We start from the raw sequence: 26,925 nt of genomic DNA, 5'->3' as shown, positions 1-26,925 counted from the left end.
TTCTTCTTTCCTGTTGTTTAAATCAAAAATATCATCCTGAAGATAGATTTTTTATGTACGTTTTATTCACTTTTTAATTGTTTGGGCAGAATTTGAAAAATGCACATATGCCTATGAAATGCGGGTTAACCCTACAATTGTTTGATCAGTCAAAGACAGTCAAAAATTCAATCCTGTTCCCCTGCCATGCCTTTATACACAGGCTAGTCACCAAACAGTCAAGATCATATTTCAAGCAAGCACTGTGCACTAGTCAAATTCAGTCAACAGACAAAAGTAGGCAAGAAGGCCTATCAATCACCTACAGTCAAAGCATAGCTGTATCAGGTTTCATAACAATTACAGCCAGTTAATCCTGCTTTATGAAGGCAGGGAGCACTCAACTGTTAAAAACAGTCACTTGATTTAGTTTGACTGCTGGGCCGGCCTTGGTGAAATTGCCAGCAAGAGAGGGAGGGCTCTAGTACACAAGCTTTTCCTTGCATTAAAACTGAGATAATAAATTTGATATATAAAACTCTTGAAACCTTTTTATACATTTTACTATTTTAGGTGCAGAGTAGATGCGTGGTTATGTGTAGTTGAGCAATTGCGAGTAACAATAAGTAGATTGTTAGACTAGCATTAGATCAGATGTAGATTAGACCGAGCATGTAGCATGATCTTATTTGTATAGTAATTAGTTATAATCGTATTGAACAGCTAAATTATGAAATTTTATATTACAGAATATTTGTTTGGATCGGGACTGACGATAGTAGAGATACACAGGCCTCACAGCAAAACCTTAAAACCTACAGAAACCTATATTTCAATTTGGGAGCCTATTTTTTTTTAATTTAAAGTAGCCTATATAACCAGTGAACACCTATATTTTTTATTCCGCCATGACACTTAAAAGATTTCTAAAGAAAATTTTAAAAAATCAATTTGACCCACAGTTTAGTGATTACAATGTCAAAATAACCACATTGTCATTATACTTATCTAAGATTTTTTGTTACTATTGTTTCAAAATTGAGCAGTTTGCATGGCGTCTAGGCGATCTGACTTGCATGTTGGAAAAGCAGCATGATACAGTCACTATTTCACTGTATTTCTGCTACTTTATATGCTGAAAATTGCACTCTAAAAAACCTAGAAATGCCTCTATTTTGACACTTGGAAAACTTAAAAAAAAAAAACCCTTTGTTATGATTTTTAAAATCTCTAAATAAAAGCTTTGATGAAGAGGGGCACTTCGAGGCCTACATGTTGTAATAGTAAAAATAAAGCAGTTTTCGAAACGTGCAAACAACCTGTAAATGTACAAATTGCAATTTAACCAGAATTCTTGCTTTCAACTTGATTACATGTACATGTACGAAATGTAAATTATTACAGTTTTATCCCAATTTTCTTTGCAGCTTCGATGTTTCTTTATTGTTATTTCTACATTCTGAGATGTCGTAGTGTGCTTACTATTGAATATTGAATAGTTACAGTGTACGGAACCAATTTGTGTTGATATTACTACATGCAAATAGTATATGTAGACCGTAGAATGTGTAAATAATATATGTAGACTTTTATTATATTTTACATGTACTTACAAGATTGAATAGTATAAAGAGATTTTCAAACATCTTTAATTGATTCTCCCCTGTACAATTGTCTTCTCTTTGCATTCTTTTCGTGCAATTCCTTTTCATTTCGTTAAATCTGCTTCGTATTTCTGTTCCAACCTCTTCATATTCCCTTCTTTCTTGTGCCTCCTTTTTCTGCCTTTGCTTCTTTCCCTTGTCTGCCTCCCCGCCTCGCTACCCCCCCCCTTCCTCCTTGGCATGTATCTTCCACAGGTGGCACAGAGGATCAAGTCGGCGGTGGACAATCTGGGCAACGCCAGCATCGAGCTTGTCAAGAACGCCGGCACGGTGCAGTGCAGCCCCACGGATAACATGGCCAAGAAAGATCTGCTGGACAACGCACGCTCCGTGGTTGAGAAGGTACAGAGCTAATTTGATTGGTCAACTCTCTCAAGGTCACACTTGTGGAATGCTTGTATACAGTGCTGTAGTTTATAGTCCATCACAGGTCCATCACATATTTTGTAAATAGTCTATAAATTGCTCTGCTTCATCTGAAGTAGGGTCAGGGAACCAGACTGCAAAAAAGCTTTTCGTGGTTTTTCCAGCAACTATGAACACATAACTTTGAATAGGTCAGCGTAACAATACTAACAATACAAACCCCCAAATTCATCCATTTCTGAAAATTACAGCAAAAGCAAATGTATATTACATGTACCTTTTAAAAGGAATTTTTGGAGTATATATTAAAACTCCAAATCCACGTCTAATTTATATTGCCATTCAAGCTTTGATCATGGCAAAATCAAAAGGTGCACTCACTCGTTCAAAGTCAACCTAAAAGTTCAACGCTGTACAGCCCCAATCCTCACAAATACCCTAAACTGCCTGTTCAGAGGACATATGAGAGTTAGGGGTTTATTAAGGGAATAAATATGTGCTTGGCTGGTTTTAAAGGGAATATACAACATTTGCAAACATCGAAAAATAAAACTACCCAGTTTTTATGAAATACCTTACTAGGATGTTGGTAAATGACAGTCTAAAGCATCCTGTAAAATTATGGCACCTGGTGTGAAGTCATTTTCAAGAAAATGGTATTTTTGTATACATTTCCAACGGTGGTCGGCCGACCAGCGTTGGAAAAACCTAACTATTTTTCAACTACTACTCCAAATTTACCATTTTTTCAGTCCAAATTTTGTTTGCTATTGGTTACATGTTCATGAACGGCTGCAGGCCAGCTAGACTGCTTCCCTTACCTTACAATTTTCCGGCATCTATAAATTGATCCATTTCATCTTTAGTGGAGTCAGGGAACCAGACTACTTTAACATTTTTGTTTTCCTTGGTTTTTCCAGCATTTTCGAACACAAAACTTCAAACATGTCAGTGTAACAATATTTGATCTATCATAGTAACCCCTCAAATAGTTCATTTCTGAAAATTACAGCAAAAACCAATGATGTACATTCCCTTTAAACAACTATTCATACATACGGTGCCTTTTCGGTCAAAAATTCAAAAGAAGTAAACATTGACCAAATTCCAACGATTTTGTTCAACAATTTTACTACCTGTTTTGTGAAACACCCCTCTGGCCATCTATGGTATGTGCCTCGCAAGCATAGTGCTAAAAATCGCCTCAAATGGAGATTGGCGCGTACTGCTTGATGTGGCACAGAATGCAATGATGTTTTACCGGCAGATCACAACCACCCATGTTGCAGTCTCTCGACCAATGGGAATTGTTGAACTCTCTCAGGAAATTGTTAAATATTGAGTAATGCTCTTCGCCAACATATTGAAGGGCGAAACTCAATATTCAATATACATCTCCCTGATTCAGTTTCATCCTATAAATAGTATATAAGGTCTGTGTTTCCTCCTTCCATTGCAGTGTAACTTTGTGATGGCAGCCCTGCAAGCCGGTTCTAGCGGCACGCAGGCCTGCATCAATGCAGCCAGTACAGTCTCCGGCATCATTGGTGATCTGGATACTACCATTATGTTTGCATCAGCTGGTACACTAAGCGCCGAGCCAGAGGGTGGATCATTTGCTGATCACAGGTAAAGAGGATGGATTAATTTGCGAATTGTTTGTAGATTCTGTGTTGGAACTCTAAGCAGCACTGTATTCCCCACTTGTAAGAGAGAGTGCTAATTGGAGCACATAGATACGCACTTATTTTGCGTGGTGAATTGTGCAGAGTGCAATTTCCAATTGTGTGTGGATAACCCTTTTGGCATCTTCGCTTGAGAGTGTCACTCTTTGAGTCGGGGCACTTGGTAGAGATGGCATTACAGGCCGTGTGGCTACATTTGGGCATGTCCCTAAGGTTCTTGAGTATAAAAGGTGAATATGTTGCATATTACTTGTGTGTCACATTCCAAGAACAGTCTGTTAATACAGGGCATCTGAAAAAAAAATGACACTGCCATAGTAGACATTGATCATTGGTCAAATCACAAGTCCAGTAACACGCAACAAGAGATGAACATTAGAATAGGGCTGCCTTGTCAAAAGTTCATTTGGATAGCTTGCTACTCTAGGTCAAACTGGATTCACATTGTGGTTGACTTGTGATTGACCTGACCTTTAGTTGATTTATTAGTGTAGTAGTCCGGTTACAAGTAAATCGCAGGTCAATTTCACAAGTCACATGTAACAGGGGTTGAGCTATAAAGGAATGCCTTTGTTGCAGTTGTGTGACTAGCTTGTGAGTTGACGTGGGACTGGATGCCATGTGGTTGACATATATGATTTCCACGTGGTTGCCATTTGATCGGCATGTGATTGACAAGTGATTGCCATGTGGTTGACATGTGGTTGACATGTGATTGCCATGTAATTGACTTGTGATTGCCATGTGATTGATATGTGATTGCCATGTGCTTGACTTACGATTGACATGTGATGGTGTATCCACAGGGAGAGCATCTTGAAGACAGCCAAGGCTCTGGTTGAGGACACTAAGACCCTGGTCACCGGTGCGGCATCCACCCAGGAACAGCTGGCAAACGCCGCCCAGTCTGCAGTCTCAACCATCACCAAGCTGGCTGATGTGGTCAAGCTAGGGGCTGCCACACTGGGTGGGGATGACCCTGACGGACAGGTAGACACATGTGGTCATAGAGAGAAATTATCACAAAAGTAACCTGAATGAAGATCGTAAAGACCCATTGAAATTATTCCGTCTGGCTTGCTGTCATTTAGAAGAAATCAAGAAATTTAGGTGATTGCCAACGATCAGTCGATTGACTGCTTTTTGGAAATAAAGAGTGCTACAGATGAAATCGTGTTTCGTGATCAAAAGGTTGGGCATGATTTTCAATGTTTTTCTGGAAAAGTGTAATATCTGTTGAGCTGAAACTTTTGAGATCTGAGTTCGGTGCTCCAGGACACAAGCCACAGACGCCACTTGAGACTTTGGATGAATTATTATACCCCCCCCTCACATTTATCATCATATTGATTTATATTTGAAGGTGTTGCTGATCAACGCTGTGAAGGATGTTGCCTCAGCCCTGGGTGATCTAATCTCCGCCACCAAGAGTGCGTCAGGGAAGGGAGTGGACGACCCTACGGTGGGAAACCTCAAGAGCTCTGCCAAGGTACGTAGTCATTTGGGCAATATTTTGCTGATAATTCTGCTCCTGAAAAGAAAGTATACTATGTGTTAACAGTAGAAAAGTCGTATGTGCCAAGTTGTCTAAGGCACATGGCTGGCTTTATAGCTGCAAGTTTGACTTCAGTTTTAATAAGGGAATAAATATGTGTTCGGGAGGTATTATAACACTCTGTTTAAGACCGGTGGGAGTCTGGATGGGTAATTATCACCCATCCAGACTCCTACCGGTCTTAAACAGAGTGTTTAATACTGACCGAACACATTTATTCCCATTCATAAATACCATTTCGGTCAAAAAAACAAATCTTTTCGGTCCAAAAATCAAAACAAGTCAAGAACTAGACGTTGCCAACCATTTTGTTCAACAATTTTACTTCATGCTTTACGAAACACCCCTCTGACTATAATATGGTATACCCCTCCACAACTCGTTACCTTATAAGGACACCTTATGGCGTGCGCGTAGCGCGTACTGCGCGATGTCCCGCAAAACGCAGCTGGGCTGGTGTAGTGTGAATTTCGGACCGTGAAATACTGATTCACTGGTAGTATTGCGCATGCATACGTGAGGAATGTGAACGCTCAACCAATGAAACCATAAAAGGCACCGGATTTTATGGGAGTCCAAATTTCATGTGACAGTGGAAAAGTGTATAAGACCAGCTAATGAATGAAATTTAAAAGAGTGCCTGGCGGAACACTTTGATAACCATTGTTGAGCAACAGTAAATACAAAAGGAAAAGTGTACTACTCGATCAACACCAAAGACTTCATTGGTTGCGTCAAAAGTTCTTTGCTGTCAAGGATGTTATTGGGGTTGTAATGAAGTTAGCCAGAAATCAAATCGCAAGTCAGATCACGAGCGACAAAGGGATGAGCAATGACAAAGGGATGAGCAATGATCTTTTTCGTCTTCAACGGTTTCAAAACGGATGTGCTAGGCTCATTTTCCAGATGCCCATTTACACACATATATCTCCCCTTCTTAACCAGTTACACTGGCTTCCAGTTGCACAACGCATTCAATTCCGTACTATGGTCCACACTTACAAATCTCTCAACTCCTCTGCCCCTGATTACCTCTCTTCTCTTCTCTCAATTCGAACCGGGTCTCACTCCCTTCACTCTTCTCATGGGCAATCTCTTGTTGTCCAGAAAACAAATAAACTCGCAGGTGACCGGGCCTTCTCTATTGCTGCTCCCCGATTGTGGAATAGTCTACCCATCCCTATCAGAAACTCCGATACTGTGCCAACCTTCAAGAAGGCTCTCAAAACCCATTTTTTCCCCACACCATAGCTGGTCGTACGCCCTTGTTGTTTTTCTGTTGTTCTTTCTGTAGTTCTTCTTTCTTTGTTTCAGCGCCTTGTATCCTTTGGCAATTTGGCGCTCTATAAATCCAGTTATTATTATTATTATTATTATTATTATTATTTGAATAATCCAGTTGGGTACTTCAATGACCCAAGGTCATTCAGGACAACATCGCTGGCGTGATGTTACGCAATGTTACGCGCACGCCCATTCTGCTTGTAATTGGCACGCAAGCGTCGTGCGCCCAAGCGTTCATGCGCCTCCGATCGTTCGATTATCCCGAATGACCCTTGACCCATATCGTTAGGCACATGCACAGTTGAAATAATGAACTGGATTATTGCCTTTGTCGCATCTCATCATCAAACAGCATATTTGATGTGATCAAGCTAAATGAGTCGTTTGTCGGGAATTTTTATTTGGAGATACAGGCCAAAATAGGGCCACTTCATCACATCACCTCATCACATCTCTTGGTGTTCCGACTTCCATAGTTTTTGACCTAAAAATTGTATCAGCATGCGGTTTTCACAGCAGAAATGCTGAGATTGTGCTCGTTTCAAATCTGTAATAAACTTTTTTTTTTACCAGGGTCGACAAACGACTCATTTAGCTTGATTGCGTCACATATGCTTGACTTAAGAATGGATTACTTGTGATGATTTGTGTGTTCTTGTTTCTGACTCAATTACGACTCTGTTTGGCTCATCTTTTTTTCAGGTCATGGTCACCAACGTGACGTCCCTCCTCAAGACAGTCAAGAGCGTAGAGGACGAGGCGTGTAGAGGAACCCGAGCCTTGGAAGCAACCATCGATGCCATCACCCAGGAAGCCAAGGTCGGAAAAACAATCAAAACGTGCCGCGTTTATGATGACATTTGTCCTGTTCCTGTTACCTTTGTACTTAGTAATTTGTCGTTCAAGTATCATTTAAAATGACTCCTAACGATATTTTTATTTGTTGGATAGGTGCTTTGCTATTCATAATCACTCTTGGAGGACAACTGCATTAAGGAGTGCATTAGAATTATAAAATCAGTGATGTCAGATGTAACAGGGACAGGAAAAAAAGTAGACCCCACAATTATTGAATGATGCATGTGGTATTGCATGAGACTCCATGCAGGAAATATCGCTGAGCGGATTTTAATATTGAGTTTTGCCCTTTAGGCCAAAAAAAAAAAATGAATATTCAGTCTCTGGTCAGACCAAAGTTCCGGAATTGACGCGGCCACACGGCTTTTTTTTTTTTTGCCTTTTTTTTTTTTCTTCGCTCTTGGATTGTACAGACAAGGTGGGGTACTATTTTGCTTTTTTGGTGTCCTCATGTACATTGGTGTCCTCCATAATTTGCCTTGGTGCTTTCGATCATTGCCTTGGTGCAATTTCCCATTCCTTGGTGCTCTTTGGTAAAAAAAATTGAGGAGGTGCGGAAATAGAGGGTGCTGTTGGAGCTACTGCGGAACATTTTGGGGAAAAAAAATTGACGCGCATGATTAAAATCGACGCGCGCGCTGACCAGAGACTGACTTATTTTTTTTTTTTGCCTTACCGACATAAGTTTATAAGTACTTTATAGACCAGTCCAGACACGCTATCAATTCTATCACGAGGGCCCCCTTCAATGGCAAAAGCATTGTGCTAGCTATTGTTCAGATAGTTCGCACAATCATTTCACCATTGAAGGGGGCCTCACGAGTGCACAGTGATCACATGATCGATGTCTGGAAGCTTGCAAAAAAAAGAATTTGTTTATGAATCTTGACTGTCTTTGTTTTCAGATTCTTGACAACCCGTCTCTTGGCGACCGCCGTGCCACGCCGGAGCAGCTCATCCGTAGCACCAAGGCCGTGACCTTAGCCACGGCCAAGGCAGTAGGCGCGGGCAACTCTGGCAAGCAGGACGACGTGACTGCTGCATCCAACCTGGCCAGGCAGGCCTTGTTTGCCATGATCGATTGCTGCAGGGTAGGTCCCCAAGCTAACGCTGTGAAACAATTCCTAGTTGATAGTGTTTGCTGTCAATAAGCCATTTGCAAGTTAAATTTGAATAAAATCTGGAACGCTGACTTAATCCAATGCTTTGCTCGTTTTTACTTTGCATTCTCCCGACCAAAGAGACTGTTACTATATCACATGATTCAGGGCAAGGCTTATGCTAGTAACCCCCAGCTCCGGCATGGTCTTGTGTCTTCGTGCCAATCTCACCCATTGTGAACAATGTATAGACCTTTATCAGGCTGCCACCATGTCAGTCATGTTCCCTGTATCCAGTAACAGTACTGAATGATAATTTTTGTGTGCAAAAAGGAACCAGACTATTTGTCCTTCCAGCCTCGGTTTGGTTACATTGATTTGAATGGGAAAAAGTCAAATGGCTACAACATGATAATGGTCTATTGGTGCTGAGCGTCTCTTACGTAACTATGCAAGAGCTTGCCCCGAATCATGTGATTAGCAACAGTGTCTTTGGTCTAGAGAATTCAAAGTTAAAACGTGCCAAGCATTCTGAGCAAGTCAGTATACCAGATGTTTTTCAAATGGAAATCCCAAAGGGTATAGGTTACTCGCAAATGGCTTATTCAGGTTTATTTGGTTTGTTGTTGTTGTTGTGTTGTTGTTCTTGTTGTAAACGCCAGACTTGTAGTTATTCAAATCAGTGACTCGACTCTTGTTAAACTTGAGTTGCAATTTTCGGTAACTCATATGAGTTCAAGTCATTACAAGCAAGTGACTTGCCTTGACTCAGATCAAACTTTCAAAAGTCCAAGAAATGAGGATATAATTACAGTGACATCTAACAGGCTTCGTCAAGTGGGTTGAACTGGTTCGCACTTGCAAGGCAGTTGCAATTATATGTCACATTGTTCCTGTACCAGAGATTACATTTTTAAAAGGGTATTGCTGAAATTTCCGTGTGCTATTTTCGAGTTTCATTCCGAAAAATAGATATCTTTTCTAAATTGCTATTATTCTAGCAATACAAAAGTTATTCACTTTTGAAAGAGACATCGACCGAAATATTGCTGAAATTTCCGTGTGCTATTTTCGAGTTTCATTCCGGAAAATAGATATCTTTTCTAAATTGCTATTTTTCTAGCAACACAAAAGTTATTCACTTTGAAAGAGACATCGACCGAAAACAATCAGCCCATGTTTAGCCATTGAATTATTACTTTACAGTTTCGAATTATTGGCTGCCAGACAATATTTCCATTCTCGCCAGGTAGGCTGGTTCCTGCCCCGCAATCAGTATCAATAATGTACCGACTGGGAGCCAGTCTACTTGGTGTCCAAAACAAAACCTTTGTTTTAAGAGGATTGCAGACATTCCACACAAACAAAGGTTTAAAAATGAAGATTTTTGGTTGGAATAAAACATACAAGTTGAAAATTTATTAAAGAAAATAATAAAGTTTATAAAGAGCATGGGGAATGCACATTTAAATGTCAGTGAAACAAATTGACTCGAGCAAACATGTGACTGACGTTTTTAACCTAATGACATGACTTGACTCGAATCATTACCTAATAGAATGCTTTGACTCATAAAAAGTAAATGTATAAAGTAAATGGAACATTTTAAATGGTTGTGTTGTTGTTTTCCGCAGGGAGCTGCCAGTGCAGCTGAATCAGTGGATCTGAGAGAGAGAACGCTGTACGTAGGCAGACAGTGTGCAGACTCCTACAGGGCCATGTTGGAACAGGTCCATGAGGTAGGTTGAAAATAATTGCAAAACTGAGAAGGGAGGGAAAGTAGCCATCAACAATCTGATTTGATGCGGCTGCCATGAAAACATGCTGCTGCTTTGCACATTTGTGTGCCAAGCACAAAAAAAAACAAGTAAAACACTTTGAAATTCCTTGGAGTTGATAAGGTTCAATTTTTTGCGGATTTCAGCACAGATACTCGCCATGATGTCGTAAATTTGCATTTGTGTTCACTTTTGCACCTAGTATGAACCACTATATTGCTCCTCATGCCCAATATTTATGAACACTTCCTGTATTTCCATATAAATGTTTTGAAAAATAAGAACCCGAACGAACTGCTGGCTTCACGTCAGTAGTAGATGTGACGTATTTAAAACTTTGCGGCCCAACCCAACAAATTCAATCTTCAATTGTTAGAGCTACTTTTTGAGTTGGTTTATAAATATGTTAAATCGCACAAAATGACAAGCAAGTAAGGACGTCAGAGATGCATGTACATTGCACTATAGTCAAAATTGTGAACCAGCGAAAGTTTACCTTGGTTTTTTGGGGTTATTATTTTTCACCAGAACATCCAGCGGCCCTCACCAGATGGCAAGCAACGCCTGGGCCAGCACTCCAAGAGAGTGGCCCAGACCGTGGGCGAGCTGGTGCAAGCAGCAGAGGCACTCAAGGGTAAGAGACGAACAGTCTTTCATCGGAATATTCATTCTGAAAGTGGGAAATCAAAACTCTTGAGCTAGAGTTTGAAGGGTGATGGAACTATTTTTGTAAGGGTGGGGAAGTGCAAAATTAATATTATTTTTCAAATAGAACGTTTGTTTAACGAGTGGAAAAAATTTTCAGCATGGGGGAATTCTCAATTTTTCCCAGTAAGCGTGGGAGGAGCCCATCCTTAGGTACTCAAAATGTAACCTGTTCCTTTTAAAACTTATTTTCAGTTGGAATAGTTTTTCCTTGTTGTTACTTACTTATGGTTACGAAAGCATTCACTGAAATTGTCCCTGGCACTGTCTTCCAGCTAGTCTATGGAATAGACCTTCGCACAGCAAAGGTCTACGATATGTGAGCAGATGCGGGGATTAATTGTGCGAAACAAGACTGCGTCTTGACCTCGAGATTCTGGCCATTCAGTGGGCACCTTGCATCGGGTCTTCCGTAGCCCATTGTTGTATTACAACACATGGCAGCCAACTTGACCAATCAACAGCTTAGTCCACGTTTCTGATCGCAATGACGTCACATTTTTCTAAAGTCGACTCTGATTGGCTGTTGCGGGGATCGCATAAAATTTGCATTGCTCAGATATATCAGACGTTGGATATGGAGAGGGCTCCATTGGGCAACAGGCGACACCGTGACTATCTCCTGGCTTGCAAGCTGGAGAAACCTGGAGAAATAGTAAAATGAAGTTTATCTGAAAACAACCCTTGTAATTGTTCACCTCCTACTGTTCCTTTGTTTTATTTGGTCAGGAGCCGATTGGGTGGATCCGGAGGACCCCAACGTGATTGCCGAGAACGAGCTCCTGAGTGCTGCCAACGCCATCGAGGCAGCCGCCAAAAAATTGGCTCAACTCCAGCCCCGAGGCCGAGCGAGGGTACGTAGACGGTTATTCCCAAGGAGTGAACCTTCTTGTAAAGACAGTGTATTTGAAGTCTCCAAAACGTGATGCGTAATTTCTTTGCTGCCAGCTTCGTTTCGTTAATTCATGCGTTTCAGTTGATTGGCCAGTTCTTAATTCTCTATATTTTCACTCTATTTTGTACATGTCTGCCAGGATTACTTGCTTAGTTGTGAGATCAGTTTCCCCCCCCCCCCAAAAAAAATCAATTAGAGAATTTTAAATTTTCACAGTGATCTGTGAATTGGCACGAAAAGGAAATTTTTTTAAATTCCCAGTTTTTGATTAACTGCATTTGGTTTGGTCTGTTAGTTTCCTTTTCCCCATCAAGATGTCTTTGCGTGTATTAGTACAAAGCAAATCTGTACCTTTCCCCCTTACCTTAAATTTCATTTTTAGATAAACCTTTTGATAACCTTCTTAACGGAATAGTACTTTTATTTTAAAACTGTAAAAGACGCTGAATAGGTCTGTTTTCAATCATGCATGCACGACATCCACTGACATTCAAATAGCACACTAACTCTTTCTGCGACCATTCAAGTAACAACCTGTTTTTCATGCCTGACATTATGATCATTTTGTCTACTACTATCATCATCATCATGATTCCTTTCCTGTTCTGTGATTGGTCGATTGATTTTGGACAGCGCGATAGCACCACGGGCGTCTGGCGTCGTGTTTGGGACGGGCAGGATCTGAGCAACTTAGTACGTACCTGTATCCCCCCCCCCCTCCACCCTCCCCCCCCCCCCCCACCACCACCCTCAATGGCGCAAGTCATGCTTGCCTGCATCTTAAAGTCTGCATGAGATTCACTGGTACTCTGCCGTTGGTCTCCGTGGCATCTTGAACTCCTTTTGCATGGCATGATTACACTGTTGTCCCTTGCACAAGACAAGCTCTTGCACCGGTATGACCACCACACAAGGATCGCTCGTTGGTATCCGTGCACGCGTCTGCATCTTGTCAACAACTGAACATCTTCCTCACTGCCTTGACTGGATTCCCAAAGTCTGGTTCCTACTTCCCATGAGTGTAAATACAAGCCAAATATGGAAACATCAGCTCTGCAATTTTGCAAATTTTAGTATATACTTTTCCTCACTAAACAGGTGAAAAAAATGAGATGATTGTATGAATTGAGAAGAAAGTGGCATATTTTAAAGGCATCTTATGCTTGGATTCTCGTTCATCAAATGGTTGTGAAACAATAGAAGAAAAAATGAAGCTATATTTGGTCAGATTCATGCGAAAATAATCGTAATTTTCCTTTGGTGTTGCTGTACATGCAACTGCTACCTGGTGCCTTTCCACTCATTTTTGTTTTGGTTCAAAGTCCTGTATTTTCATGGGGTAGTATTTACACTCGTGTGAAGTATGCCACTGGCTTTTTGTAGTTCTTTATCATCGTCTGGTTGTCCATTGAAAGAAGCTGTCGAGTCATGTACGTAGACACTGTACAGTGCTGATTGTTTGAGAATAAGACATCTGCTTTTGATGCGAAGGATCGGCCAATGGGTAGACAGGTAACGGTGCAGCATCGGAGAATGATCGTACGTGATGGATGTTAAGTCATCGCTCCCCACTCCTCCACCCCCACCCCCATCCCCACCCCCAACCCCCTCGGCCTTCAGGGAAGCATTTTGGATCAACGGCAAGTCTAAAGTCTCGTGATATTCTGCATGATATGTGTGTGTTTGGGTTGATGGTGACAAACACGAGGCTCAACCCAGACCAGACATAACCTGTAGCGTCTTGCATGTTCCTGTCTGCGTGAGGGAACGGTGGCATCATCCAGCGATTGGTTCCAGTCACGTCAGCAATTTTAAAGCAATTCACGAAGGAGTAAAGATTAGCCTTGTCCATTTGCAGATAGTATGGGAACGGGGTACCCTATTGAAGTAAAACACAGGCACTCGTAAAAGAAACCCAACCCAAAATTCAAATCTCTGATGTTGTCTGAAGGACTTAAAGGCTTTAAAGCAAGTTTCAGGAGCATCATAAGCGTGACATTTTGAAGATTCATCACAAAAAAAGGGCATTGAAACCCTTTCTTTTTCATTTTGTGAGAAGTCACTAAGTAATTTATATTAGGCCAAAAAAAAAAATATTCGGTCTCTGGTCAGACCAAAGTTCCGGAATTGACGCGGCCACGCGGCTTTTTTTTTTTTTTTTCCTTTTTTTTTTTTTTTCTTCAAGCTTGGATTGTACAGACAAGGTGGGGTACTATTTTGCTTTTTTGGTGTCCTCATGTACATTGGTGTCCTCCATAATTTGCCTTGGTGCAATTTCCCATTCCTTGGTGCTCTTTGGTAAAAAAAATTGAGGAGGTGCGGAAATAGAGGGCGCTGTTGGAGCTACCGCAGAACATTTTGGAAAAAAAAAGATCGACGCGCATGATTAAAATCGACGCGCGCGCTGACCAGAGACCGACTTATTTTTTTTTTGGCCTTAATAATGCATTTTAATAATGCATAGAATAAAACAGTTATCTTGTGTATCTAGTTTAAGGTGTCTCTTTTAAAAACAAAGTACAAATTGGCCCCCGAACATGGATAGAAATATAAGGCCCCCCCCCCAAAAAAAGGCTCCGGTTTCTGGTCTGCGTGCGCATCGCTGTAGCCATGCGCGTTGGCAAAACTAAAAAAAAAAATTTAATGTAAGATGATGTCTCAAAACCGCCAAACTCACTGGTTTGACTGGAATACTGCTGCTGCACAATTTTAACGTGTTTTTAGATGGGGTTACGATCAAGTTTAAGCTTTATATGGCCTCTCTGGGCTCCCATATATTGTGCACTAAATTTAGTCGGGCACCATGTGCAGACGGTGTTGTAATTTTGTAATTGTGCGTCTGGAAGCCAGACTGAGGGAGCAAGGGTCGTGTATCTGGAACCTGTAAACGCTTTTTAATTAGCACAATATGTAAAGAAGCAGACTTATGACCAGCCGTGGCAGCACATGCACGATGTCGATGTCGCTGTATGGTCTGATGTTACTATTTTTTCTGATTTTTGTCTTGACTAATCAAATTTCCGAAGAATGTTTGTGTCGGTCAAGATTGTAAGTGGGTGCAGAATTCTCAAGCCTTAGGGCCTTCAGAGGTCACTTCAGTTTTAAGGGGATTAAAGTGGATGTTGCAGATGGCAACATCAGCCAACATTTGAAGAAAGAAAAAAGTAAGGGGAAAAAAAGCCGCGTCGCCGCACCACTTTTGGGGCAAGCTCCATACCAGAAACCGAAGACTTTTTTTTTTTGGCCTTAGGTAAAATAGTAGAAATTTTTTCAACTTCAACTTTTGGGGGCATTTTTTGACAAAAGAAAAAGCATTTGTGAATGCAAATAATAGTGTGATTGAGCAGTTTTAAATATTTGGTTAAAAATTTTAGGGGCCTGGTCGTCGATGATGACCCTAGCCGAAAATTAACGATGGCTAGGCCCGGTTTTAGCCCAAGTACTAAATATTTAAAAATGCTCCATCACACTATTATTCAATTTATAAAATATTATAAATGTTGGACAAGTAAACTGTTACCTCAGAGTGGGGGTGGTGTTTAAGAGGAAGGTTTGAAAACTAAAATTGATGAGACTAGAGAAGTCTTCCTCATCCTATCCCGATGCATCTCCAGGCCCGTGTAACCTGCAGAATTCTGCCTGATATGTTTGCATTTGGGTTGACAGTGGAGACATGAAAAACTCAACCTAATCCAGACATAGCACGTAGCGTCGTGCAAATAGTGTAGCCCTATGGGACGTCAGGACATCCTGTCTGAAACTGCTGCCCAACTACAGCGGATGAACGTGATCACAGATATGCTAAAAAAAATGGCAATGTTGGCTTAAAATTAAATTAAACTAAATTAAAATGGTGATTTATCAGGTTTACAGTTCATCAGAGTTATGCGTGTACTTGGTTTAATCGTATGCCATAATATGACATATATCAAATGTTCACCAGTTGTACTCTTGACCAAACTCGTTAATGTCATATTTTTTTTTGGGGGGGGGTGGAATTGTGCATAAAGAATTCTTTGGGTTTTTTTTGTGAAGTTCTCAATACTTATGGTCACTGGTTTAAAGGGTCACTAGGTCCTAAAATCCCCGAAAATGTCATGTTTTGGATTGTTAACTTATCCTACCAAACAAAACATGTGGTTGCAAGGAAACCAACCTAATGTTTTAACGTTCCCGAGAAAAGAGGAAAAATCCCCGGTTGTTTACAACGGACACGACGGAGTACGAATACGTTTTTTCCTGTCGTTCTCATAATGTGGTTTCTTCAACGTCTGCAAAAGGCGAACACTTTACGAATGAAATCACAACTTGCATCCAAACAGCTCGAATTTATGGGGTCGCAAAAGTGGACCCCGAAATTCGTTCTCACACGCATAATACAGGAATAACACAAAAACGCCCAGTTTTGAAAGGATAGTTGTGTGGATGTTTATATCCTACTTTTAAATGTTATCTCCGATTAACATCATCTCGTTCAAAGCGCGTTTTGTAGCCCAATTGGGCTGTTCCAGGACCTTGTGTCCCTTTAACCTAACCTATCTCACATTTTCAAAAATTCAACATGCTAATAGTTTGCCATTTGTAGTTAAAGTCTCCTTTAAAGTTGAAGTTAAAGTTTCCTTAGGAATTTACAAATTAACTTCAACGAAAGTTAAATGTACATGATATAGTTTCTAATGCCTAAATCAGAATTTTTGCCTGTACAATGTATTATCCAACTGGTTTTGTGCTGGGGGGGCGTACATATAAATTTTTGTTTTGGGGCTCTGCATATGTTTAAATTTGTTAGTCTGCCATTTGGTATTTTGTTTGCTTGGAAGAATTATTTTTGTATATTTGTGATAAGTGGTTTTTTTTTTTGTTCTTTATTTTCTCTGCGTTCTGTTGGCCATTATAATTTGCTATTTTGTTTTTGGTTTTTTTTGTTAAAGATACATGATGAATGACACGTTCGGTTGTAATTTGTTAGAATATGTAGTACTGTCACAAATGTGAATAAAATGTTAAGAATAAGTTGTTTCCCCAATTGAAGTAATCTGTTTTCAAATCATCACAGAAAAATTAGACATTGGGGTTAATTAAATTGAAAATAAAAAAAGTTTCCTGATTTGGCAAAACTGAAAGGTGAAAACTTGATAACTGTTTTTGTTACAAAACAGGGAGGCACGCTTAAGTTCTGAATTTCTGTCCAATTAAAGGGAATATACAACATTTGCAAACATCGAAAAATAAAACTACCAAGTTTTGGCGAAATACCTTAATAGGATGTTGGTAAATGACAGTCTAAAGCATCCTGTAAAATTATGGCACCTGGTATACTGTCATTTTCAAGAAAAGTGGTATTTTTGTATCAATTTCCAACGCTGATCGGCCGATCAGCGTTGGAAACAACTGGCTTTTTTTCAAATACTGGCCCCAATTGACCATTGCACTTGTTTGCAATCGATTACAAACCTATGAACGGGTACGAGCCAGCTAGACTGGTTCCCTGACCTTACAATTCCCCAATGTATGTAAACTGCTCTGTTTCTTCTTATATGGAGTCAGGGAACCAGACTACAGGAAAATGATCGTTTTTCTTGGTTTTTATAGCATTTTCGAACCCAAAACCTCAAAAAAAGTCAGTGTAACTATATTTGCTATATATTTCCAATCCCCCAATTCCATCCATTTCTGAAAATTACAGCAAAAGCAAATGATGTATATTCCCTTTAAATTGATGCTGAGTTTCTGTGTATTTTCTCTCGAGCCCGTTGTGTTTGACAGAAAACCTGTAATCTAAATATGCCGATTTTGAATGACAAGCATTGTTTTGTTTTTCTGCAGTCACACGTAAGTACGGCTTGTTGTCATTAAGTATTAATAACACATTTTCTCACCAATTCAATTTTTTTGTTTGGTCTCCAGCAAGCGGATGAAAGCCTGAACTTTGAGGAGCAGATCTTGGAGGCAGCCAAGGCCATCGCCAATGCTACCAGCGCCCTGGTGAAGGCAGCCTCGGCCGCGCAGAGAGAACTGGTGCAGCAGGGAATGGTAGGGACATCAATCTCCTCCCATTCCCCATCCCCAATCCCTACCGCCCATCCCCCATCCTCCATCTCCCCAGAGTTGTAACTGATTAACTCAGTCACAAGTCATCACAGGTCCTCCAGTCTCAAGTCAAGTCACAAACTTTCCAAGTGAATTGTGACAAAGGCAATATTTTGTCATTGCTTGTTCCCTGTCTCTGGTGACCTGACTCGTTGCTTGACTGGTGATCCGACCATTTTTTGCCGTGTACCTATATTTTACCCCAAGTCATATTCATAATATTGATGCTTGAAAGAGTGAACTACCTGTCCCGCCTGTGCCTTAGAAATTGCAGCCAGATCTAGACCACACTGTGAATGATGACATTATGTCAGAACTATATTCTCAAAACGAGGTATGCATGCTTGGAGTACATTAAGTTACAAATGAAACTTTAAAGATCAAGCATCATTGTGAATTTTATATAGCCCTTTATACCAAAGGTCTCAAAACTCCTCACAATTATAACTCTGTTCATCATGCCTTGATATCAGTTTTATACAGCAGTCCGAGATTAGCACAATCTGTTCTCAACCTTCAAAGGTAGTCATTTATACTCCTGGGTTGAAAGAGGCTATTGTGGTAAAGTGTCTTGCCTAAGAACACAAAAAGTCATGATATCAAGCAGGGTTCAAACTCTCACACTACCACACAGGAGTCGGACACCATAACCACTGCACCATGGCACTATACTTGAATAAGTCATGGACCTTGCCGTCATTATATTTTGTCCGCAGGTTATGGCCAACCCAGCACCCTACAGCGAGGACGGACAGTGGTCCATGGGCCTCATCTCGGCCGCCCGTAAGGTGGCCGCGGCTACCCAGGGTCTGTGTGAAGCGGCCAACGCCGTCGTGCAGGGCCACGCCTCCCAGGAACGATTGATCTCCTCGGCCAAGCAGGTGGCTAGCTCCACGGCTCAGCTGCTGGTGGCCTGTAAGGTCAAGGCGAGCACGTTCAGCGAGCCCATGAGACGATTACAGGTTGGTAGCCTAAGCTCAAATGAAATGACCAAATAGTGAATGTAATACACCAGAATTATTTATTATTATTATTATTATTTATTCGGCCAAAACATTCAAAATACAAACATGTATATACAATGTAAGAAAGGTCATACATCAAGGACAGTCAAGATGAAAGATAAATTGTGTAACAAATACCAATCAAAAAGAATAGATGTGTATAGGTACAGTAGGTAAGAATGAGATGGGGAAGAAATGGGGGTGGGGATGAGGAATGTATAGAAGGGGAGCGGATTGGGGAAGAGTGGAAGTGGGAGGGAGTTCAACAAGCAGAGTAAAGACAATCCAATCTAAGATGGCCAGGATGAACAAAAGTGAAAACACTGTGACTCAAAAGCCTGTTCATCCAAAAACCACTATAACAAAAACCACTATGGACTCTCTGTGTGCATTCTCCCTCAACCATTACAAAGAGAGAATGGGGGAGACAACTGGGAGAGATTCTTGAATGCATTGCCGATGGTGCCAGATGCTCATGCATGTTTGTGCAACTCTTTTTTTTTTTCAAATTGAGCATACGGATCAGCAGTAAGAAATCTTAGTAAAAGACATTATATTGTGCAGTTTGCCGTCATCCTGAATGCATGTTCATACTTGATCTCATAATTGGCCAATACTTTTGACCAGTTGAAAAATGCATTGGTACTTACCCAAACCTGGCAGTGGCGAATCTCCTCTTGTGAGAAAGTTGCTACTCATACACACAAAATTGTATCCTAGCATAATTTCTAGTGGCCAGTTTACACTATTCTTTTAACATGTGCATGCGTTATATCCGGTTCATAAGTGAGTTTGTCTTGCACGCACACACACCACTGATTACAAGCGCCCATTAGCTCAACACTCAAGTTGCATTAACTTCCAGTTCCATTCATGCTATTCTACACCATGTGAAGTACGCATGGTTATAAGTTGAGATGACGTCACACAACCGAAGCGGATACAGCCTTAGGGGAGCAGGAGAGCATTGTTGTCCTGAAAGGGAAATCTTTTGTTGAGAACATTCCTCACATGTACATTTGTGTGCTCGGTCAATAGGAGAGTGCTGTATTGTAGGAACAATAATGCCTTGTGCTCAAACTTTACGGTAATGTTTGACTGTCTGCTCTTGTGTCTTGTTTAAGTGTGAGTTTGAGTTCACTTCTACCAATGATTTTTATTTTATTTTCATTTCAACCAGGCTGCTGGCAATGCCGTCAAGCGCGCCTCGGACAGCCTGGTGGCAGCGGCCCAGCAGGCGGCCGATCAAGAGGACGAGGTGGCCGGGGTGGACCTCAGCAACAAGATGGTGGGCAACATCCGCATCGAGATCGAGGCCCAGGCCGCCATCTTGAAGAAAGAGAAAGAGCTGGAGGAGGCCCGCAAGAAACTGGAGCAGATCCGACAGGCCAAATACGCCAACAGACCCCCGGAAGACTCAGACTAATCTCGGACTTATCGTAACCCTTCAGCAGTTGTATTACATTGTAATACATTGTATTTACGCCTTGACAAATTAATGATGTTATAGCATGCTTGGCGGTTTTGGATGGGATAAAGAGTAATTGGCAGGGCGCTTTGGGGACGGTACAAGGAGTAACGGGAGGGGGGGACAAGGGGGGGGGGGACACCAAAGTAAAGGAAAAATGGACTGGGTCCAATTTTTCAGAATCATCGTTCAAGTGTGTTAATCATCTAATGTAGCAAACAGTGACTCTTCACTTTCAGTAAAATATTAAGTGGTATGGAAAGTTGGGTCCCGATAATGTACTGTTTTCAAGTTTTGAAATTCTATCAAAAAAACTGATAAATGCAACGTGCAAGGCGTGCTTTCGGTCAGTTTTCCTGAAGACTGTTCCGTGTTTTAACAGTTAGAAAATTAACGATATTAACCCTTACTTAATGGGTTTACGAAGCCGTTAAATTCATTTACTCAGCAAGTGCTGCATATGCTCGCAAGGAAGTCTTCGCAACGAAATGCGTAATGCTCCGAAATGGAAAAAAAACAGAAGGGAAATTGTGATAGAAATTGTCTGGTGCTAAATTACAAGAGGCAGAACGGGCCTTTTGCCAATGTGTAAATACTATAAGTAAGCATTTGTGTTGTTTTTTAAAACCAATCCTCGAGCAAAATTATTACGAAGCTTAGCGTATCCCTAAAGACATGTTACATCAGTAGTTATGTGTATATAGTATACAAATAATAAAATTACATAGTACATGTATTTTTGTTTCAAAGATAACCATATTTTATTCAATACTTGGTTCGATATTACAAAGCTATTATTTTGTAGCGTACTATTCTGTTTCTTAAAAAAGTTTGGTAATAATGATCATGTTTCTTGATTTAGTGGGGTTATTTTTTCAAAACATTTACAGTGGTTATGCTCTTTGACAGATTTTTCACGTAAGAAATATTGACGTTATCGTAGATTGTCTTCTTTAGGAAAAAACATTAAATGTAACAAGCATATGTAGCCGTTAGTTTTGTTTTGAGATCACGCGAAAACAGTTGAAGTTTCAAACTTTGAAAAATGTAGGTAACCTGGGGGAAGTCTACCCATTTTGAAAGAAGAATGGAATAAATTTAACTAAATTTGTTCAGAATAAATCAAGTTGAGGATAACACCCTGAATAATACTAATATCAATTTTTTCTCCAATTCAAGTTTTGAAAAGTAGATGTGCCTCTAGTCTTTTTTCATATCCTTTTCATGAAGAATCTTTACACTCCCTGGTTAAGGGAACGTTAAAGTAATTTCCTTTAGGCGACCTATAGTTTTCTTTCTCCTATATTTACTGGGGAACCGCTGGACAGCTCAGTTTGTAGAGCACCGGAACGGCAATCCGGAGGTCGCAGGTTCAAACCCGGCTCCAGTCAATTTCTTTGTTCAACTTTTAAAAAATTTTCTTCACAAATAACTGGATAAATTGTTAGTTTCTGAAATCCACTGTATTTGGTTGATGTACGTCCAGTACTTGCATGTGAGCAAATTGAATATTGTTAAGTAACTTGAAGAATTTTAACCAGGGACTAGTTACAGAAAACTGTCGACTTTAAGGTAATTTACTTTCCTGTACGTTTTAGAAGGGAAAAAGTGAATGCTGTCAAGAGTTTTGTAGTCAGGTTAGTGTGGGACTGAATTTTATTTAATCATATATGTTGATAAAGCAATAATGGCAATTTTATGTAGTTTTTTGAGTTTTTGTTTATAGGGTAGCTGTGATATGGAGCCATGTTTTGGTCTGATACCCTGATAAGGCCAAGGCAAAGACCATTATGTGCAACATCATTATGTTCAAAGCACCAGTCTAGTTATGCAAGACAAAAAAATGTAGTCTTAAATTTGGGTCGGCGTACTCATCTTTGCAAGCATACAGCCATTTTTAACTACACATTATCCAATGCTGGACAATTTGCTGCTAATACTCAGAAAATCTCTTGTCGTAAACCACACGAATTTGCCCTGACTTAAGATTGTGGAATTTTTGCTATACATGACAATGCGTGTATTTATAATTGAGTGCGCATAAATGACTGCACCGCTCTTAAATTACTATAAATTAGAATTATATTTTTTCTAAAAAAAAACAACATTTTAACCAATGTAATGCTTTTTCTAAACATTTTTGAGGATGCAGTGAAGGTTTCAGCAAAATTGCGCATTTTTTGTACTCGTCATGAAATCGAGTGCCTCTTTCTTAAAAAAAAATGTGAATTAAATCTGCAAAATTTCAGGGCCTTTTGTATTTTGCATGGGGTAAAAAAAGTAATGGTATTTGACTGTTTCACTGTTTTGATTTTGTATCAAAATGTACTCGAGATTGGACATGTGGAACTATATTTGTCTGGTGTTTTGTTTTCGAAGAAGGTAAAATTTAAACTGTAGATTTACATGGTGTCTGACAAGTGCAGATGGAAGGTGCGTATTTAGAGTCGGCTCAGTACTAAAAGTTCATTTCTATTTTACATTTGTTGAGACAAAAGTTCTTGTTTCACAAATATATTAAAATAATATTAAATTAAAGAGATGGTTTTTAAAAAGTGCTTGAAACAAATGCTCTTATGAACAGACTTTTTTGGGGGTACTTTGGTTTTTATTTAGGTTTTTTTTGGGGGGGGGGGGGCTAAAAACTTTAGTACTGAGTTGACGAATTGCGCAGTTTGTACAATATGCTAGCACACCATGTTTAAAATGAATACATGTTGGATGTACTGGTCCAATTGTTTTTGTTTTTTTTAAGTTCTTCCAATATTTATAGAAGTGAACAGCCAACAGATCTGCTTGTTTTCCTAACTGTCGTCTGTAAATATCTTGCATGCCAGTATCGCAAAGTTTTTGCGATGCTGTTTATTAACTGTTTTATAACAACTAGCATGACTTTAACTACTAATCAATGACGGATGGATTCTGAACACTTGAAGTTATTTCTCAACCTAGCAAGACTAACCAAACAAACTGATACCTTGCCATTGTAGGAACTGCAACTTTTGATAATATGTACTCTTTTAGGACATTGATTGAAGACAAAAACAGAGGGAATTAATAAAGGCTTTTTTCCCCAGAATGTATAGAAATCTCAGTGGTATATATTTTTTTATTGTGTGATCCAGGTTTTGTTTGGTATGTATTTCCCTGAATCACAATTAATTAAAACCTTTATATTAGAAATTTTATAGATGCTGAGATTAAGAAAAACATAGGACACCAGACGACACCATTTCGGTTTTCAACACACGTGCTAAGTCGTAGATCGGGGCGGAGTGACATCAGGTATGGCATGAAATTACACTGGGACATATTTTGTGCAAATATCTATATTCTCAGAAATGCATGAACAGTATGGCACATTTTTTAAAATGCTCTTTTATAAACATTTAAAATGTTCGATCAGTGAAGTTCCTGACAATTTAGGGCGCTATTGCTGTGACGTCACCTAAGGCGCACCAAGAGTTCTGTTCAACATGAACCTAAACATTATGCTCGTTGAAAACATTTGTGTATAAAGTTCGTTCCTTGGCAACGACAATTAATCACACACACACACACACACACTAACAAAAAACCAGAAAATTTACCGCTTCAAAGAAAATCCATAGGCCTGAGTGATGAGGATTCTTGCATAGACGTCTGTCTGGCTTTTGTGTAAATTGATCTAGAAATGCCAGGATTCGTTTTCCAGTGTAAAAGTACAGTTTCCAGAACACTTTATTTTTCATCGAAATTACAATAAAATTCATCATCATCATAAGGTCAACTCTCGTCGGACTGCAACAAAGGCAAGCCATACATCACGCTCTCCTATGGCCGTCCTGATCTCGGCTAGGCTGCGGAACTTAGCCCAGTGTCCCCGACGCAGCTGGTCCACGTAGGTTAACGTCTGCCCACCTCGAGAGGCTACTCCATGTGTGGGTTCCCATAGCCGAGGATGAGTTGGCTTGTAGCTATCTCTGGATGCCGTACGCAGTGTCCAACCAATCGCAGACGCATATGCTGGTTCTGAGAGTTGTGGAGATCCTTGGCAGGTTGCCGTAGTATATAGAGCACCTCGTTCCTGACGTCTGTGCAACTCACGTCTAGAGCCATCCTCAGCATGCGAGTATAGCAGCTATCGAGTCGAGCCTCTTGCTTTGTAGTTAGAGTCCATGCCTGAGAGCCGTAGAGTAGAAAAGACTTCACGGATGCACGGAATAAAGCTCGTTTGAGTTTATCCGGCATCGTAGACTTCCAGATCTTCTTGGGGTTTTGTCAAGCCTTCCAAGCCTGTGCTTTCCTCGCTCGGATGTCCTTGTCTGTTGAGCTGATGTAGGAGCCAAGGTACTTGAAGTCTTTTCTCACAGCTAGGGTAGTGCCATCCTTCATGTTGCATTTTACATCCCCGGCCCAGTGTCGATGTTGAAGCACATGACTTCAGTCTTCTTGTCGTTGAGCTGCAGGCCAATCTTTTTACATTCTCCTTCCACGCTGAGAAGCAGAGCTTGTGCCTTCTTCCATCGAGGCGAGACCAGCTAGAGCGATATATCATCAGCAAAGTCAAAGTCGGTCTCTACCACAGAACCAACCTGTCTGCTTTGTCTTGGTGCGAGAATGAAGCCAAGCTCCTCTCTTCCCTCCCCGCGATTGCTCGCCTCAGAGCGTACGCGTAGTCAAGGACGATGACGAAAAATAGGGTGCAAGACTGAGAGTATCACCCTGCAGTACACCAGCCATGACCTCGAAGATGTCTGACTCGCCATCGGGGGTCAGCACCGCATAAGGTTCCCCCTGGCAGAAGTGAGGGCCCCGGATACGGAGGTAGTTTGCTTAGATATTTGGTTGATTGTTCGTCGGTTACAGACTGTTAATTGGTTGATTACACATGCACAAATATATTTCATATTAAAAAAAAAAAAAAAAACATAATCATGACTGAAAAGCCAATTTCATAAGCTACTTTTAGATTAAAAAAATACTGTAATTGCTCAATCCGTTCAAAGAATATCCCCATTTAAACGCAATGACCCTAAAACATCTTTCGTCCAAAAACGCAGTTTAGTGTTCTGACTGTTTGGAAGAAAGAAAATGACATGTATTCACTTGTGTTAATTGTAGTACACAATATCTTTATTAACAACCCTGGTTAGGCAAACAATATGATTTATAAAATCCCCTTTTTTTTAAATGACGGGCCTTCAAATGACTTTTGTTGAATATTTTTAACTTTTAAACTGAGAGGTTTTATCGCTGGTGATGTTTGAAGACAATTGTGACGACGATTCTTGAAATCGCATTTTTTGGACGAAAGAGATTTTAGGGTCATTGTGTTTAAATGGTGATATTCTTTGAACGGACTGTGCAATTTCAGTACGTTTTTTCATATAAAAGTTGCTTATGAAATTGGCTTTTCAGCCATTATTATGTTTTGTGCTATATATTTGTTGAAATATGAAATATAATTTGGGGGGTTTGGGTTCCGGTTTTTACTCACCCTGATTTCTCCTTCCACAACTGCAAAGTCTGGTTTGTTGGTAGTCCAAACAAATTCAAACAATGAGCACACGTTTTTGACCAGGAGTATTCGATCTCGTCTCGTCTGCGCCGAATCGTGTTATTGAGAAATCAAATTCGTCTAATGCCACACAATTTTATAATTTTGTTCAATTTCGTCATTCTTCATTTCGATATCTTCAAAGGCGCCTTTAATCAGAATTTACTTTTTTATTTCCTTATTTCTTAATAAAGGTGTCATTTCTTTTGTTTTTATCTTCTTAAAATAGTTAGACTCAATATTTGAGGCAAATTACACGGGAATTTATGGGTTATCGATTCGTGGCTTTTGACATTTCCTTTTTTCATTGTAAGACTTTTTCTTTTCTTTTGTTTAGTTTAAATAATGTTGTATTGTTGATCTAGGTAATCTTTACTTTTTTGGTAACTCTTCTTTGAGATCAGTACTCTGCATTGGTCCGAAAAATCATGCCGGCGAATGTGCCAAATTGTGCTTGAGCACACAAGGACACACCTGACACGGGAAGTCTTTTTCATCATTATGATTACCTTTTGGGTGTTATAAATAGGGTTATCCTATACTAACGTTGGGGCCAAGGTGAGACTTAAGCAAGTCCAAATCACAAGTGACGCTCATTCAGTTAGTGCTGGGGTGCGTTTTGGCGGTCATAACCAAGAATTGGTTCGATGGTTTCTCTAGTTGGTTAATTGTTTTGGGGATTTGAGTACTACATGATCACGCATAATTCTAACCCAATTAAAATTGCCGAAGAAATTCACCGACAAGAAACCACCGAACCAATTCTTGGTTATGACCGCCAAAACGCACCCCTGGCTGTTCTAGTCGGACTATGGCTGTTCTGGTCATCTGTCCCTTGCTTGGAATTGCCTCCATGATCTTGTCGTCAGCGGTAGCTGGTAGGTTCATATTCTGCTTCGATAATCTCCGATAAAATAAGACATAACATAAGAAATGTGCACTTGCATGGCAAAAT

General features: G+C 40.2%; 1 protein-coding gene across 13 annotated transcripts in view; it reads left to right on the top strand.

Annotated features, from left to right (window-relative positions):
• The window catches only part of LOC119720635 (talin-1-like), a 114,241-nt gene extending 90,721 nt beyond the window's left edge, over nucleotides 1–23,520 (top strand). For 12 of the 13 annotated variants that reach the window (XM_038190389.1, XM_038190401.1, XM_038190400.1 and 9 more), the window contains 12 exons: nucleotides 1,839–1,985; nucleotides 3,469–3,638; nucleotides 4,501–4,684; nucleotides 5,058–5,183; nucleotides 7,236–7,352; nucleotides 8,297–8,482; nucleotides 10,126–10,230; nucleotides 10,798–10,903; nucleotides 11,704–11,828; nucleotides 17,777–17,902; nucleotides 18,676–18,921; nucleotides 20,144–23,520. In XM_038190389.1, the coding sequence (XP_038046317.1) occupies nucleotides 1,839–1,985; nucleotides 3,469–3,638; nucleotides 4,501–4,684; nucleotides 5,058–5,183; nucleotides 7,236–7,352; nucleotides 8,297–8,482; nucleotides 10,126–10,230; nucleotides 10,798–10,903; nucleotides 11,704–11,828; nucleotides 17,777–17,902; nucleotides 18,676–18,921; nucleotides 20,144–20,389 (1,884 nt within the window). In that variant the 3' untranslated portion in view covers nucleotides 20,390–23,520. The remainder of the gene's footprint in view (nucleotides 1–1,838; nucleotides 1,986–3,468; nucleotides 3,639–4,500; nucleotides 4,685–5,057; nucleotides 5,184–7,235; nucleotides 7,353–8,296; nucleotides 8,483–10,125; nucleotides 10,231–10,797; nucleotides 10,904–11,703; nucleotides 11,829–17,776; nucleotides 17,903–18,675; nucleotides 18,922–20,143) is intronic. The other variant, XM_038190393.1, reaches the window with a different exon arrangement.
• The last annotated feature ends 3,405 nt before the right edge of the window (nucleotides 23,521–26,925 follow it).

Source organism: Patiria miniata, unplaced genomic scaffold (assembly GCF_015706575.1).
Source record: "Patiria miniata isolate m_02_andy unplaced genomic scaffold, ASM1570657v1 HiC_scaffold_9, whole genome shotgun sequence".
NCBI lineage: Eukaryota > Metazoa > Echinodermata > Asteroidea > Valvatida > Asterinidae > Patiria > Patiria miniata.
This window is presented reverse-complemented; position numbering and strand designations above follow the sequence as displayed.